General features: G+C 67.9%; 2 protein-coding genes across 2 annotated transcripts in view; one reads left to right on the top strand and one right to left on the bottom strand.

The window, feature by feature from the left end:
- The first annotated feature begins 1,531 nt into the window (after nt 1-1,531).
- On the top strand, nt 1,532-7,213 carry PTP4A3 (protein tyrosine phosphatase 4A3). Its single transcript, XM_055314372.1, has 5 exons — nt 1,532-1,663; nt 3,504-3,596; nt 5,018-5,148; nt 5,693-5,767; nt 6,636-7,213. Exons 1-5 carry the CDS (start codon nt 1,559-1,561, stop codon nt 6,751-6,753), a joined length of 522 nt encoding a protein of 173 aa, XP_055170347.1. The 5' UTR covers nt 1,532-1,558; the 3' UTR covers nt 6,754-7,213.
- Nucleotides 7,214-10,017: 2,804 nt separating this feature from the next.
- Nucleotides 10,018-16,154, bottom strand: part of LOC129502440 (maestro heat-like repeat family member 5) — a 69,473-nt gene continuing 63,336 nt past the window's right edge. Inside the window, exons 28-33 of the mRNA XM_055314044.1 lie at nt 12,263-12,439; nt 11,542-11,697; nt 10,868-10,990; nt 10,606-10,708; nt 10,351-10,425; nt 10,018-10,115 (exon numbers count right to left, since the gene is read on the bottom strand). Of these exons, the coding sequence (XP_055170019.1) occupies nt 10,018-10,115; nt 10,351-10,425; nt 10,606-10,708; nt 10,868-10,990; nt 11,542-11,697; nt 12,263-12,439 (732 nt within the window). The remainder of the gene's footprint in view (nt 10,116-10,350; nt 10,426-10,605; nt 10,709-10,867; nt 10,991-11,541; nt 11,698-12,262; nt 12,440-16,154) is intronic.

The following is a 16,154-nucleotide window of genomic DNA, read 5'->3' on the forward strand; positions in this document are numbered from 1 at the left end:
GGGCCAGGAACTTGGGGCCAGAGAGGGAGAGACAGTGTGGAGGTGCCTGATGGCTGTCTCTGCAGCCTGGCCGTGTCCCTCCCTGGGCCCTCGGTGGGGTGACCCACCCCTGGCCACCTGCACTGTCACCCTTGGCGTGTGCCTGGTGGCCGCTGGCCCTCTGGCCATGGCGGTTGGCCTCTGCTTCTCCCCGAGGGCAGAGCCCTGCTTGTTTACTCCCGTGCCTGGCCAGCCCTGTGGGTGAGTGGTGGAGAAGCAAGGGGTGGAGGCTGGCAGGAGCCGGAGGTTCCCACGGGGCACCCGAGAAACGTGTTTACGGTGGTTTGCCGCCGTGAGCGGGGCTGGAACCCCGTGTCCCCCCTGTGTCCCGGCACTTTGGCATCCGGGCCTGACCCCCCTTCCTGAGGATGGGCCGCCCCGGAATGATCTGGGCTCAGAAATTCCACAGAGGCCCGGAATTCCGCAGGGCAGTGTGACTGTCCCTGGGCCGGGGTGGGTGTCTGCCGGTCACAGGCTGCAGGGGTGGCCGGGCCCCAGGGGCGGGGGCAGACTAGGCTAGGGCGGGCCTCTTGCTACAGACTGCCTTGAAATCTGCTCACTGGGGTGCAGCACGCTGCTGGGGTGTGTGTCCCCGGCATCCCTCCCTCCGTCCTTTTTCAGGCCACCCTGGTGTGGCCGCCAGGGCTGTGAGTCCGCCCGGTGGGAGCTGTCCTTCCTTGTGCTCCCAGGTGGGGAAGCTGAGGCCTGACGAGGGTCCCTCACTCCCCCGGCACCCCTCCCTGGCCGCAGCGGCTCCCCGGGACCCCACCGTCTGTTCATTTTCTCTCCTGTCTTCCTGCAGACGGTGCCTGCTGCTGACCAGCCGGGGATTTATGGAGAGGGCCTCGGGGGGCAGCTCCGGATACTGCCGGGCCCAACATCACTGCCACGCCAGCTGCTGAGGAGGCCCCGGCGCCTCTGGGCCTCACCATCGCCCCCGCCCGCCCATGGCCCCTGCTGGCCCGCCCCAGGCCGGCCCTGCCGCCTGAGCCCCCGGGCCCCCCGCGGGACTCGCAGTTCCCCGATGGGGTAACGTGACGGAGGCCCCGCCTGTCTGTGCCCCCGCCTGCCGCCCCCGCCCCCAGGCTGCCCCGTGGCTTCAGCCGCGCTCGGGCTTCTCCGGCCCCGGGGGATCGGGGCGCCCCTTCCAGCGCAGGGGGCCGCTCGCCCTCCACGGGTGCCGCACGGAGCCCCGGCGGCAGACTCAAACTGGGCTTCGTGAAGGGTCCCCGGCGGGGCTTCGGTGGTCCCCTTGGCCCTCCGCGGACCGGCTCCCAGAGGCGGGGGCCCGGCCGGCGCTCCGTGGGGGCTGCGCGTTTCCTTCTCCGTAAAGAGCTGGACTCCTCGCCGCCCGGCTCCTCCGCCTCCCAGCTATCTGCACCGTATCTGTGCGGCTGGGGCGGCTTGACGAGGCCTGTTCTGGAGTCTCGGTCTCCTCGGGGCGTGGGGGGCCTTCCCTGCTGCGGTCCCACAGCCCCGTGCATCCCTCCTCCTGGGGCCCGGCCGTGTCCGGGGGAGCATGGCTCGGATGAACCGGCCCGCCCCCGTGGAGGTGAGCTACAAGAGCATGCGCTTCCTCATCACGCACAACCCCACCAATGCCACCCTCAGCACCTTCATCGAGGTGAGTGGGCCCCGGGGGGGTGTCCGATGTGCCTCCCCAGAGTCGGTGGGGCCGGGGTTTGGAGTTGCAAACCCTTCGGGGCAGAACTGTCACTCTGGTTGTAGGACCCCAAGGCGGGGGGCCTGGGGTGTCCTGAGGAGCTCTGTGTGAGGGTCAGCAGCGCCCTGGGGGCCTGCAGGGTGGATGGCTAGGGCGGGGGGGCTCCATGCTAAGCAGACACAGAGAAGCGGGTATCACCTCCTCCAGCATCACCCATGGCTCGAGCAGTCCCCAGCCTCTGTGTGGAGGCTGAGCAAGAGGGAGGAGGGAGGAGGGAGGAGGGAGGAGGGAGGAGGAAGGAGGGAGGGGTCCCACCCTGAGAAGTGGCCGCTGACACGGCTGGGACAGGCACACAGGCTGGCAGGGCGTGGAGTGGCCCCATGGCCAGCCCAGGCTGCAGGAAGCCTGCTGGCTCTTGGGAGGCCTTGGGTTAGAACATGCTGGGCTGGAGGCTTCCGGGCGAAGATGTCTGGGAGGAGGGGCTGGGCAACAGTCCGAGCTGGCCACGGGGAGGAGTGACCCCTGTTGGGGTGAACTGATGTGTTTGCAGAGCCTGCAGCTCTCCACATGCTCTCCTGTAGAAGCCTGGACTCTGTAGAACTCCTTACTGTTTGCAGAGCCTGCACAGGACTGTTTGCAGAGCCTGTGATGGTGCATGAGTGCATTTGTGGTCTCAGACCGTCAGCCCTTCCCTCTGCGACATGAGAGCAGCCCCCACGGGGGCTTGTCGTAATTAATCGGGAACCTGGGCCTATATAGACGGAGATGGGGGCACCCTGTCATCAGGGACCTGGGGCCTGGACACTGTACCAAGAGCCCTGCATGGAGGGCTGCCCCTTTTCACAACTGAGACCCTTGAGGTAATAGGATGTGGGGAAAGACTCAGTCCAGCAGTCAGCCTGTGACCAGGCTCAGGGTCTCTGTCTGACCAGGGTCAGGGTTCAGGGTGTGACCAGGTCAAGGTCAGTCTATGCTGAGGGTCAGGGCTCAACCCTGGGCTGGGTGGCTCCAGACTTTGCTGCAGGCACAGAGGAATTTCGAGGTGCCCCTGTGGCCTCAGAGCCCTGTCCGCTTCCGTCTGTCCTGCATTCTCAGAATGGCTGTGTCCTGCTGTCATTGTGCCCAGTGTCCTGCATGATAAGCAGGGTCCAGCAGATGACTGCTCAGTGCTCCCAGAATAGCTGTTGGAGCAGGTGGGGTGGGAGTGGCCCCTGCATGTGGCTCCCATGGAGTGGTCCCCGCGCTTACAGGATAAATATAAACAGCCTGGCTGTCAACTACCTTGACCTTTTCTCTGGTAGCCTGGGGCTTCCCTGCTGGTGTGCATGGCCTGGCTCCCTCCTGGCCACCATCTGAACAGGTGCCTGCCCGCGTGCCTGAGGTCGCCCTGCCTGCTGAGGCCTGTCCCTGGAGGTTCTGAAGGCCCTCGTGTGGGGCCCATGAGACCCTGGCTACGAGGGCAGCTCTGAGTGGGGACCTTGTAGGGCCACGTGAAGGCCGCATTGTCCTGCCCCTGACTTGTCTGGAAAATGCTGGTACCATGGGGGCTCCTGAGCGCCTGAGGTGAGGGTGGGAATGTTCTGGAAGCCAGGCTCAGGGCTGGCTAGCCACACTGCAGTTCAGCAGGTGGGGAACGCCCTGCCTGAGAAGCGTCGGGAAAGCCTCTTCCACCCATAGTGACTCGTTGGGTGGTTATGCTTGGCATCAGCCCTTCTGCTTTGTTGAGGGGGCCGCGGACGGGGGTGCGCACCCCGGAGCCCTCGGCGCCAGCCCAGCCTGACTTCGCCCTCCCCACTGCCAGGATCTGAAGAAGTATGGGGCCACCACCGTGGTGCGAGTGTGCGAAGTGACCTATGACAAGGCTCCTCTGGAGAAGGACGGCATCACCGTTGTGGTGAGGGCCCCTGGCTCCGGGAGCACGGGGCGTGGGGGGGCTGCGGGGCGGGGGCAGCTGGGTCTATGAATTTGGAGCCCCGTGCCGGGAGGCAGGCCTTGCTGCGCTCCCCCCGCCACCCCCGGCATGTCGGGGCCAGGCTGCAGGACGTATAGGCACATGTCTGGGTGGCCCAGCCTGTCCCTGGCCTTGGGGCCTCGGAGCGGGAGTGCCTGGTGTGTGCACGGAGCCAGGTCCTCCCCGGGCCTGGTGGCACCACCGCCACTCACGGCGCACCTGCTCCATGGGGGCTCTGCCGTGGGAGCCTGAGGCTCGGCTGCGGGAGGTGCCGGAGCTGGACCCCCTGGGGAGGGGACCTCATAGCAGCACCTCGCCCCCCAGGCAGCACGCCCTGGCCTCCACGGCCCCGCGGGACGGGCGTCCTGAGCAGCGGGAGGACAGGCCACTGTGGCCCCTGGCCGGCTTGCCGAGCTGGGCAGTCTGGGGGCTCCTGTGTGTCTTGCTGCCTGCTGTATGGGGTGTGTGGGTGGGCAGGGGTGGGAGGGGAGGGCAGGTGCACCTGTGCCGCCCGTCCCCGGGAGGCTCTCTGCGGAGGCTGTGGGGAGGGAGCCTTGGAGCTGTTTCCTTGGTCCCCTGCCCTGGGGACCGAGTCCAGGCAGAGGATGGGGTGGCTGTGCCACCTCACGCCCGCGGGGTTGTGGCGCCTCCCCTAGCGCAGGGCTGCCCCAGGCACGGAGTGGGGGTCCAGCGGGGCCCCCCATCCCCAGCTCTGCGGGGCCGTGCCTGCTGGTGTCGAGGAGGATTAGTTGGTAGCTTTGGCTCAGGGCCACGCCTCCCCGTCAGCCTCTGTGGGCCCCTTGGCCTCGCCCTTGGTGCCCACCGGCTCTGGCTCTGGAGCGGCCCCTGCTGCCCCCCTGAGCGTCGGTCCTCGCAGTGGCCTGGCTATGCTGACCCCGCGGCTCGCCTCGCTGCCCCCTGCACAGTGCCTGGGCCGCTGAGTTTTCAAAACCGAATGAATCCTCGAACGTCTGGAGAGGTCCCCGCCGTAGCTGAACCGGGTGTCAGCCCACCGCCCTTTCTTGGCCCCTTCCTGGTCGGTAACCGGCCGGGCCGTGTGGTGCGGCAGGCGCCCGCGCCAGCCAGGTGTGCGGTCCAGACCCCTTGGGGCTGCTGAGCCAGAGACCCTCAGGCTGGTCGGGGTCACGGTGGGCGGGCACGGAGGGGACGGGCTCAGGTGCTCGGGAAAGAAGAGGGTGCGGTGTTCTGGGAGGGCTTCCTGGAGAAGGGGCGGCCGAAGTGAGCAGGAGAGGATGAGGAGCTCTCTGCCCCCAGGGGCCTGCCCTCCCGCACCCTCGTGGGGTCCCTTGCTCGTCGTCAGGGCAGCCCAGCCCCCCAGCCTCACGGCCTTCTGGCCTCCGCAGGACTGGCCGTTTGACGACGGGGCGCCCCCGCCTGGTAAGGTGGTGGAGGACTGGCTGAGCCTGCTGAAGGCCAAGTTCTGTGACGACCCGGGCAGCTGCGTGGCCGTGCACTGCGTGGCCGGCCTGGGACGGTGAGCTGGGCGGGCGGGGCCTGCTTCCTGGGGTCCCGCGGTCTGGCGCGCCCTCGGCCGTGACCGCAGGGAGGAAGTCCTTCCCCAAGTATGACCCCACGGCCCGCGGCTGGGTTACCGCGTTGTCCCCGTACTGGAGCCGGACGCGGCTGCCAGTGGCCCCCCCAGACACAAAGAGCCCCTCCAGCCAGATGTGACCAAAGTGACCCAGGCGGTGCACCCCTGTTTCCAGGGCAAGGCTTGCTGGCCGGCATCGGGCCCTCCTCTCGGGCTGGACGCACGCCCAGGGTTGCTCTCCCTCTGACTGTCCAGCACGGTTACACCCGGGGAGCCTGAGGCCCCGAGAGGGTGCCTGGCCCGCCTGGGGCCACACAGCACGTGGTGGGGCTGGGCTGCTGCCTGTGCCGTCCACGGGGGAGCCTGGGGGGCGGTGAGGGTGAAGGCTTGGGCCTGGGCCTGGGCCTGGCCTGAGCGGCGGCCCGGCAAGGGAAGGGGCGGGGGAGCCGACCGAGGCTTGGTGACTCAGCCCTGCGTCTGTCCCCAGGGCTCCGGTCCTTGTGGCTCTGGCTCTCATCGAGAGTGGGATGAAGTATGAAGATGCCATCCAGTTCATCCGACAGTGAGTGGCTGGCACGGGTGGGCGCGGAGGGAGTCTGGGTGGAGGGGCCGTGGTCCTCCACGCCCTGCCCCATCTGGCCAGTGGGTGCTCCTGACCCCCGGCCACAGGGTGACCTCACAGATGTCCCGGGTCCCACGCGGCCAGGCCACCCACCTGGGTGAGGATGGGTCCCTGTGAGGCTCCCGGTGCCGGGAGGGGCCAGTGAGGAGAGGCTCCCGGCTCTGTGGCCTGCGGCTGCGTGGACAGTGACAGAGGACGGGCTGCAGCACCGGGCAGGTCCAGACCCCAGCACCGAGCACAGCTCAGGCTTGACCCCGTGACCTTTAGAGGCGGTGAAGTGAAGTGGGGGCTGTGCTCGGGGGCCCTGGGACCTCTCCAGGGGGGCCAGTGTCAAGGCCGAGAGGCTCGGGAAGCTGTGCTGGGCACACACGTGTCTCTTCCACTCGTGCTCCATTGGCCAGAGCAAGGGCCATGCCTGAGGCCCTGGGGGTGGGACGGATGACCTCCTGCAGCCTTAGGTGTCCCCGGTGTCCCCTGCACCCTCACCTGTCACCTGAGGTCCCCCCTTCCATCCCTCCCTCCTGGGCTGCAGAGATGCCCAGGCTCCACCCCATGGCCAGGGGCTGGGGCAGTGCCCGGGTGAACGAGGGGCCTCGGGAGGGTGGGCGCCGCGGGGCTGCCTGGAGGAGGTGACAGCCAGGGCAGCCGAGGGCCAGCAGCAGCGACGGCGGGTGGGGAAGGGTGACGCCGGGAGGGGACGGCCCGCAGGGGCGGCAGTACAGCCTGCGAGCTGTGCCTGGAGCTCCCGGGGGCCTGGCCGGTGCCGGGCCTGCCCCCACCTGCCCACCCCCCTGTCCCGTCTCTCCAGGAAGCGGCGCGGAGCCATCAACAGCAAGCAGCTCACCTACCTGGAAAAATACCGGCCCAAGCAGAGACTGCGCTTCAAAGAGCCGCACGCGCACAAGACCAAGTGTTGCGTCATGTAGCTGGGGGCTCCGAGCAGGCACCCCGCGCCCCGTACCCCCTGCCGCGGCTCACCTTCTGTCCCGGCGCCTCGGCACCCCACGCCCGCCGGGCCAGCTCGCTCTGCGTGCCCCGTGCCGGCCCCGTCCTCCGTTTCCCCGCGTGTCCGTGCGCTCTGTCCGCCCCTCTGGACGCGCGCCTCCCCTTCCTCCTGCCCCCGTGGCCCTGTCCCCCTCCGCGCGTCTCTCTGAGGCTCAGTGGGGCGCCCCTGGCCCTTGCCCTCCTGCCCTGCCCTCCCACCCGGTCCCCCGGGCAGCTTTCCTCTCAGGCTCCTTTGTCAGGGAGCAGGTGGACTTTTTAGCCACTGGGCCTGACCCCTCCTCCACGGCCTCGCGCCCTGACCTGTCCTTGGCACTTTCAGTGATTGGGTCTGGAGACCGTCAGATGTCCTGGACACTCGAAGGCAATAAACAGGACCCTGTGGCTGTGTGTGCGCGTGGAAAGCGGGGTGCGGGCCAGGCGGGGTGGACGGTGCCCCCCCCAGACTGGGTGGATCCCCGGGAGGTCCTCCTGCACAGGGGCTCCCCCTGGCGTCCACACCCTGTCCCTGTGCACCCCGGGTTAGGGCCAGGGGACATCCCTGATGTGCTGGAGGGAGCGCCACCCCATGTGGGCCCACCCAGTTTTCTTGCCATTTTGGGGGGCCCCGGGGCATTAGAAGGTGAGGCTGGGTCACCAGTGTCGCCCCTCTGCGGGGTGGGCGGGGGTTCACTTGGGTTTCTCAGGGCCCCCATCCAGTGGGGGCGCCGTCTGTCCTGCCCCCAGTAGGTGTCCTTGTTTCAGCCCTAGAGGCGCAGAGAAGGGTATGGGCAGTGGTGGCTGACTTGGTTCCAGGCCGAGGGGTGCACCATCCCATCAGCCCAGGGGATGGAGGGGGGCCAGAGGGGCAGAAGGTGACCCTGGGGCACAGGGGTGAGTGAGTCTGAGGGTGCAGGACGGGGCGGCCAGGGCCTGCCTGGGTGCATGGAGGGCCGTGCTCGGGTGCCCCTGTGGACGGCCTCCTAGAGCTGGGGCCAGCCCTTCCCTGGCCGAGGAAACGGGGGCACATGTGGGAGGAGGGGCCTGACTGCGTGGGGAGAGGCTGGGGGAGTGGGGTGTGACCCACCTGCGGTCACCCCCCCCCCCGGAGGCCACACCGATGGCATTTCCCCAAGGCACTGGGCCCAGCGCCTGTCTCAGGAGTCACCCTGGCCCGAGCTTCCCTCCGTCCACCCTGCACCCTACACACTGAGAGGTCTGCGGGGAAGGGCTCACCAGCTGCCTGGGTTGTCACCCCTTCTCCGCTTCCCGGGGAGGGGCCCCAGGGCCCAGGAAGGACAACGGCAGGGCCTCGGCACAGATGGGCGTGCTTGGATGCGGGTGCCCCTCCCTGGGCCCATTCCACTCGTACCTGAACGGAGGGCCCTGGGGTGGCCGTGTGGGCCGCCCCTTCCTCGGGGCCCTGGGGCTTGGCCAGCGGGGACCCAGGCCCGCTCCCCGTGTCCTGGCCTGCCACAGCTGGCCTGGCAGTGACTGTTACTGCGGACACTGCGAATGGGGCGCCTTCCGTGTGCCCGGCTCCATAGAGCCCAGCAGCCTGCTAGGTTGGAGCTGGGCCCCTCCCTGCCTCCAGACTCGAGGCTTGTCTGTCACAGCACTGTGGTCTGGGAACCCATGGGGGTGCAGGCCCACTCGGCCCCCGGCTTTCCCTGAGCCGGGCTTCCCGGAGGAGAGTGTGGAGGAGGCCTCCTTGCCCACGGCCCAGCCGGGGCCGGAGGGAGCAGCTGCTGGGAGAACCCAGGGAAGCCTCCCCTTTTAGGGGCGATGGTAGCCCTGCCCAGGGGCCACAGCCACCAGGCTGGCCCCAGGAGACCCTGTGAACCTGGAGCACGGCCCCCCTGCCCCGGTCGGAGGGTGGAGCACCCATGGGGGTCAGTGCACAGGATGGGAGTGGGGAAAAGGCAGACGCCCTCCCCAGAATCGCTCCTCTGTGGCCCTGTTCAGAGATGGACAGACGGATAAGACATAGGGAGGGGGAGATCCCAGCCCTCTCTGCGCCCCGGGGCGGGGAGGGGGGCCCAGCTCCACCAAACGAAGCACCTCCGAGAAGGCTAGTAAATCCGTGCTCTGTGAAGCTCGCTGTATTTTTTCAACCCAGGGTCCAAGATGCAGGGCCTCCCCCTGTGCCCGCCCTGGAGGCCGCATGCCTGCCCTGCGGGGCTCACAGTGTCTGGGGGGTGGGGTCTGGTGCGAGGGAGGGGAGGCCCAGGCTCCGCGGCTGAGGAGGGGCTGGCCGGGGGCTCCCTGTGGTGGGGACATGCAGGCAGGCCCCCGGGGCATGGGGCAGCGTGGCGGGCCCCCCGGGGGGGGAGGGTGGGAAGGTGCTCCAGGTGGAAGGAAGGGTCAGTGTGGGCACCCAGCACACAAGTGGGGAGCCGGCTGGCCTGGGGTGAGGCTCTGAGGAACTGCAGCGGGCAGGGGAGAGGCCCATCTGCCCATTTCACATGTGGGCAAACCAAGGCTGAGAAGGGAGGACCTGACTGATGGTCAGGTGGGTCTCCGGGTGGCCCCCTGGGAGGCAGGGGTGCCTGCGAGGTTAGGACCTCCTGTGGACTCAGCCCCGTGAGGGGTCTGGGAGGCAGGTCTTAGTACCCATTTTACAGATGGAATAGCTGAGGCTTGGGAAGCAGAGACCCTTGCCTCAGGCCACATGGCTCATCCCGGCCCCACTGGGAAGGTCTGGCTCTGGTCCTGACCGTCCCCACGAGGATGGGGTCAGGGTGGACGGAGACCTGGAGTCCCGTGGCCTGAAGGAAGCCAGCCAATGGCCGTTCCCCCCACCCCCCAGCTGGGCAGGGACTGTAGGGGTGAGGACTCGGGGGTCGGGGAGGCCCCGGTGAACGGCTCCATCCGCTGGCTTGGGCTCCGGTCAGGTGGGGTCGGGGGGGCATCCACCTGACCCCCGCAGGGGCGCGTGGGCAGGGAGGAGCGGTCACTGGGGGGCCCTGCACACATGTCATGGTTTGTCTCTGGGAGACCTGGCCTGTCGGCCAGTGTCGCCTGGGCTGGCCTCCGTCCTCTGGGGCCAGGTGGCAGGCAGGGAGCCGACAGGTGCGACGCTCTTTGTTGAATCTAGATCTTTCTTTCAAGTGGAAAAATGTTATGCAACCGAGCTCTGTGTGGACGGGGCAGGGCTGACCAGTGCGGCAGGCACGGGGGAGGGGGCGGGGCAAGGGAGGCGGGGGAGGTCACTGCGGTCTGGCCGCCACCTTCTGGAGGAAGCAGAGCTGCCTGGTGGCGAATACTCGGATGCCGGGCTCCGGGTCTTTTTTGAGATCTTCAAAAGCTTGAGGGGGAGGAGAGACAAGCCCGGGGTGACCGGGGTCCTGTCTGCCCACTGGGGTCCCCGGGGGGGCAGCAGGGGTGGGGACGGCAGCAGGAGGTCACCCAGGTCCCCCCTCCCGCCTCCCAGGCCGGGGTGCTGGCCCTACTTTAGGGAAGGCACTGGCTGCCCTGCTTTATCATCAGAGCCCCGGGTGGGGGATGGGGGGGAGGGACGCGGGGGGCCGTGGGGCACTTACTGGAGAACAGCAGGTTTGTGTCGAGGCTGCTCACCATCTGGGACACGGCCTGGGGGTGGTAGCAGATGGTGTAACCTGCGCGGCAGACGGGGGAGCTGGTGGGTGGAAGGGGCTGCGGGGGGGCGGCTCAGCCCCTGCCCTGCCCGGCCCGGGCCCCTCGCCCGCCGCCCGCCGCTCCTCCCTTGCAGGTGCCAGCGGGCGGCCCGGGGCAGGCGAGGGCCGGGGCGCTGGGGCAGGGCCGGGCGCCCCGCTCACCTATGAAGAGCGCTGCCCAGGTCTTGATGTGTCGGTGGCGGCTGTGCAGGTAGCTGAGGGCCTGCGCCAGGTGGATGCCGAACTCCTCCTGGCTGTGGGTCATCTGGCCGGGGGACAGCATGGTCCAGTGCTTGCTGGACGGCGGACCTGGCCCCTCCCCTGCCAGCCCCGGGGGGGTGCGTGCAGGGTGGGGGCACACGGGAGTGCCCGGCCCTGCCCCCCAGGCCCCGGCGGCGGGTCCCTCATGCCCCAGGCCCCTTACCAGGCAGGTCCAGAGGAAGTGGCGGGCACTGAGGCCCCTCTCCCACGCCAGCGTGCAGAAGAGCGTGTGCCGGAGCCGCCAGTGGAGCAGCACCGCGCAGCGGTACAGGGTGAACTTGGCCTGCTGCGGGGACAGCGTGGGAGGGGTCACCTGCCACCCCGGCTCTCTGGGCCAGACGCCTGTCCCCTCCCCAGACCACAAGCTTCGAGTGGGCTCTGAGGCCCGACGCTGGGCTCCCCAGCTGTACCCTCAGCCCATGGTCGGCCCGGGAAGCCCCAGCCTGGCCCTAAGGGAATCCTCCCGTTCCAGTCACTTGTTGCCTGTCTTCCCGGCGGCCAGGGTCCTGCGGGCCTCAGCGCGGGGCACGGCGGGTGCCCAGGAAAGCCTGATCCTTTCACTAAGTTTGGCAAAGGACCCGAAGCCCTGCCACATGTCACACGCTGGGGACGCAGCTGCGAGCGGAGCAGGCCAGGTCCTGCCCACATGGACGGCACAACCGCAGGTGTGCACACACGTGTGCCTGCATGTGTGCATGTGCCCAGGGTGGACCTCGGTCAGGGAGGCAGCTGTGTTCTTGGGGGGCTCTACTGCCACCTGTGGAGCCTCGGCCCCCACCCTGGCTACCCATCGGTCCCCAGCCCTACCGAGGGGAGAGCCCGTCAGCAGACACTGACCGTGACGACACCCGGACAGTGGTCCTTCAGGTGCAGGAGGAGGGGCACCATGCTCTGGTGGACCTGGGTCCGCAGGCTGCTTAGCTCCTTGCCCGCCATCGCGGCCACCAGGTCCCCGAACAATGCTATGGCCGCCGCCCGGATGCCGTCCCGTTCCTGCAAGTGGGGGCTCAGACTCACAGCTGGACCTGCCTGGGGCCCCCATCTCCACCCAACTTGGACCCCCCACCCACCTGTGGAGGGGAGGGTCTCTGTGCCCACAGCAGAACCCCTTGACCAGGCTCTGGCACCGCCCCCCCGCCCCCCCCCCGCAGGGCTGTGCCTCCCCCTCCAGGGACCTGAGCTCATCTTTGCTCCCTCACAATCTCATCCTGACCACACACGAATGTGGCTGGGGAGCGGGGGGGGGGCAATCCCTCTAGGTCCCCAGGGAAGGGAAACAGTTGCTGTGAGCTCGGAGCAGGACAGCGGGGCTGCAGGGGTGAAGGATGCTGTGGTCCAGCCCCGTGGAGAAGGGGCGGAGCGCCACCTGGCGGCCACTCGGCCCGGCTTGGCCCAGAGGCGCCCTGTGCACACCCAGGTGTCCCCCCCGCCCACCCCCGGGGGCCTCGTCTCCCCAGCCCGGGTGGAGGGCAGCCAGGTCCCCCTGCCTCTGAGGACCAGGGGTCAGCACAGGAGGAGCACAAGTAGGGAGACCCCGCCTCTGCCCGGGTGCACTCACGTCGTCGAAAAAGGAGCGGGCATTGATGGCGACCCCCAGGCTTTGGGCGGCGGCGCTGTGTGCGCCTAAGCGGTGCAGCACGTCCGACACGGTGCCCATGACCTGCACGACCACCTGCTCGTTGTTCTGGAAGAAGCCGTCGAGGAAGGGCGGCAGCTGTCTGCGGAGCAGGCTTTCCTGGGGGCGGCGGAGGGGACGGGGGGGCTGAGGCCGCGGGGACTGGCTGTGCCCACGTCCTGCCCCAGCCCTGCCCCCTGGACCTAGCTGCACCTAGCACGAGCGCAGACCCTCCCTCCACGGCCCCTCCCAGCCCCCCTCCTGGCCCCGGGCACCCGCACCGTCCCCCGCGTGCCCGCCCGGCCCTGTCCGCCCGGCCTCGCGGGGATCCCACCCTGGCCCTGCGCACGCGGACGCCGTGCTCCTCCCTGGTCTGCGCACTGCGAGCTGTGTGGTCGCGGACACGGCTTCCCGTCCTGGTTTCAGGGATGTTACCCCCATGCTAGGCGGCCCCCACCTTCTCCCGTCCCCATGCTGGCCGGAGGGCCCCTCGCCCAGTCGTGGAGACCACCCTCCCTTTCTCTGCCGCACCCTGCCTGCGCCCCCGTTCCCGGGGAGGGGGCCTCCCAGTGGGTCAGCTGGGGCCTGGGGGCGGGACGAGATGAGGTCAGCCAGGTGTGCACACCTGGGGTCACGGGCTCCTCCCACTGCGAGGTCGGTGGGTGCACTAGAGGCGGCTTGGCACCTCCTGCACCACAGTGACCACTTCCCACTTTTGCACGACTGTCAAGACAACTGAGTCCATTTTCGGCCGATGCCCTCGCCCCTGCCGTTCACCCGGCGCTCCTGGAGCGTCCGGATGAATGGACACAACACGGCGGCCAATGGACGTTTCCCGCCATCGGGCCCCTTGTCAGTGATGGTGGAAGGCCAGGGCGATTTTTACAATGTTAAGACAAGTTTTAGGCCACCTTGGTGGCTTCCTGAGCTGTCTGGTTTTACGGTATTAAATTTTCAGCCAATGGGTCATTTGACAGCAAGGCTTTCTGAGCACCTACTGGGCGCAGCGCGGGGGCTGGGATGGAACGAGCAGAATGGGGTTCTCGTGGGGGGGACCAGAAAACAAAGCACATGCCACCCAATGTGTGCCAGAGGTGGGGGGGGCAAGCCGTGGGAGAGAAGATGGAGCAGGGCGGGGCGTGGAGCAGGCTTACTTTAAGTAGGGTCAGAAAAGGTGTCACCAAGAAGGTGACAATGGAGGAAATGCTTACGGCGGTGCTGGAAAAGCATTCCAGCAGAGGGACCAGCATGTGCAAAGGCCCTGAGGCAGGAGCGTGCCCGTCTCTTGGTGAGAGGAGGACAGATGGATTCAGATCGTCACAGGAGCCTGCTGGCTGCTGGGGGAGCCTCTGGGGCAGGAGAAGGGACGGCCGTTGGGACCAGGCAGGGGGTGCAGTGTCTGGGGATGGTTCTGGTGGCTTCAGGGAGGGCAGCAGGGCAATGGCAGAACAGGTGGATTCTGGGTTTGCTTGGGGCTTTTTCCCACTGCCTGGATGGCCCCTAGGTCTGGGGTCCCCATCAGCGGAGATGAGGGTCACAGGAGGCACCCATCTGGGGGTGGGGGGAGTTGTGTGTTGTGCACACGCCGCGTTTGAGATGCGGGCGAGGGTCCGAGCCGAGTCACGGGTGGGGGGCGGGATTCGGGTCTGGGGACAATCGGCCAGGAGGCATACGGGAAGACTGCAGAAGGGCAGCAGGGGCGCGGCAAGGAGGGGGGTGGGGGCAGGGCCCAGGGGTACGCCAGGGACGGGAGGCTGAGGGGATGTGGAGGCAGCGTGGGGGGGAACCAAACGAGCGAGGCGTCCCGGGCCCAGGGGATGGAGGTCACGCAGCCCTGCGTGCGGATGGGCTGGCTGAGGGGCCCCGTGGTGACCTCACGGGGTGGCGGGGGGGCGGCGGGCTGCTGCCTGCCGGGCTGCCCACCTCCACGGCTACCCCTGTGCTGCTTTCAGGGGCCGGTCTCCTGCGGTGTGATGGCGATGGCGTCTTCACGCGGTGTCCGACGGGCACCAAAGGCGTCTCGCCAGGAGGGCGCCTGCTGTGGGGGCCGCGTAGGTGCCCCGATGGGGATCCCCCACCTCGCCTCCCCACGTGGGCCGTCGGGCCAGAGTGGAAGTGAGCGAAGCCCTTGTAGGTGGTGCCCCCAGGGGTAGGGTGTGCCTGCTGGCTGGAGTGGCCTCGGTGGTGGTGAGGGCAGCCCCCGGGCGCAGGGGCACAGCGGGGCGGGGCTGCGGGGCCATCAGGAGGAGCCTGCGTCCCCAAGACTGCAGACCAGGACGGCCGCACAGCTGGGGGGCTAGAGCCCCAGTCAGCTTGGCTCTTCTGCGTGGGCTTCGCGTCGGGCCTCCTCGCACGCGGGCCACTACGCAGCTGGTGGGCTCTGTTTGACAGCAGAGGGGTGGCCGAGAAGGCGCGCACCGGCGGGTGGGAACAGGCTCTGGCGTGGGGTCCCTGACTGCTGACCCCCCCTCAGCCCTGGGCCTGCCCCATCCCTGCCCAGGTCGGCTGGTCCTGGCCCCACCCCATCAGGCCTCCTTGGCTGGCAGTGCTCTGGATCCGCACGTCCCCCAGCCCCGCTGTGGCTACCAGCCCACCCCCACTGGGGAGCCATGACCCTTTCCTGGTCCTGGCCGTCCAGGTGGCGGCCCTCCTGTCTGTCTTCTCCATTCCCCACAGGGCCCCAGCCAGTGTGGCGCAGAGACACATGGAAGGTTCCTACTGATTGCCTGCAGGAACAGCTGGAGGAAGGTGTACGGATGATTCACCAACTGACCGACTAGTCCACTGAGTGAATGTCAGAGAGAATGTGAATAACTGAGTGAGTGTATAATATATAAAGAATGAGCAGAAAATAATGAAAGAATAAATCATAAATGAAGGGCCCAAGGAACAAATGAGTGGGTGGATGGATGGGTGGATGGACAGATGGATGGGCAGATAGGTGGATAGATGGATGGATGGGTGGGTATACAGCTGGATGGACGAGTGGAAGGGTGGAGAGGTAGATGAGATGGACAAACGGATGGGTGGATGGATGGGTGGGTAGGTGGATGGGTGGGTGGATGAGTGGAGGGATGGATGGATAGGTAGATGGATGGATGCAGGGTGGATGGGTGGATGGATGGATGAGTGGGGAGGTGGCTGTCTGGCTGGGTGGCCGGCTGGCATGGGTAGATGGGTGGGTGGATGGGTGGGTGGGCAGATGGGTGGGTGGATGAGTGGATGGACAGACCAATGAAGAAGTGCTGTTGGCCCTTACTCAGTACCTACAACCTGTCATGTGCAGGGCGCAGGGCTTTGCCAGCAGTGACCTTGAGGGAGATCTCCTCTTAACCACGTGGGGACGTGCGCGGTGAGCAGAATGGGACCCAGGTGGACTGACAGGCGAGGCTGCGGAATGTCTTCAGAACCTGGCCCTCCTGTGGCCCCCCTGCCGTCAGACGCTTTCTCCCACAAGCCCTGAGAATCCTTATGTTCAGGAGTGGAGGTGGGGTCGGGGCCTCTTGTCTTCTTGGGTGTTCAAGCAGCCTCTGGGACAGGTGGAGGAGGCGGGGGGCCGAGGGCTCCCAATGGAGGGGGGCGGCCCGCGGGATCCCGATGGAGGAGGCAGGGTGGGGGGGTGAGGAACTCCCAATGGAGGAAGGGGGGTGGGGGGTCGATGGCTCCCGATGTGGTGGGGGGGCGACGGCTCCCGATGGAGGAGGCGGAGGGCCGAGGGCTCCCAATGTGGGGTGGGGGTCGCCAAGGGCTCCCCGTGCAGAGGGTGAGGGCCGCGCGCTCCGGATCAGGTGAGAAAGTATCTTTCTCTAACCTGACGTTTCTATCGCACGGTGGA

Source organism: Nyctereutes procyonoides, unplaced genomic scaffold (assembly GCF_905146905.1).
Source record: "Nyctereutes procyonoides isolate TBG_1078 unplaced genomic scaffold, NYPRO_anot_genome, whole genome shotgun sequence".
NCBI classification, from domain to species: domain Eukaryota; kingdom Metazoa; phylum Chordata; class Mammalia; order Carnivora; family Canidae; genus Nyctereutes; species Nyctereutes procyonoides.

Bases quoted from the DNA above. Each gene is read 5' to 3' on its own strand.
- PTP4A3 (XM_055314372.1), top strand. From the start codon at position 1,559: ATGGCTCGGATGAACCGGCCCGCCCCCGTGGAGGTGAGCTACAAGAGC. The intron at 5,149-5,692 runs GTGAGCTGGGCG...GTCTGTCCCCAG, and splicing joins TGCGTGGCCGGCCTGGGACG to GGCTCCGGTCCTTGTGGCTC. The intron at 5,768-6,635 runs GTGAGTGGCTGG...CCGTCTCTCCAG, and splicing joins GCCATCCAGTTCATCCGACA to GAAGCGGCGCGGAGCCATCA.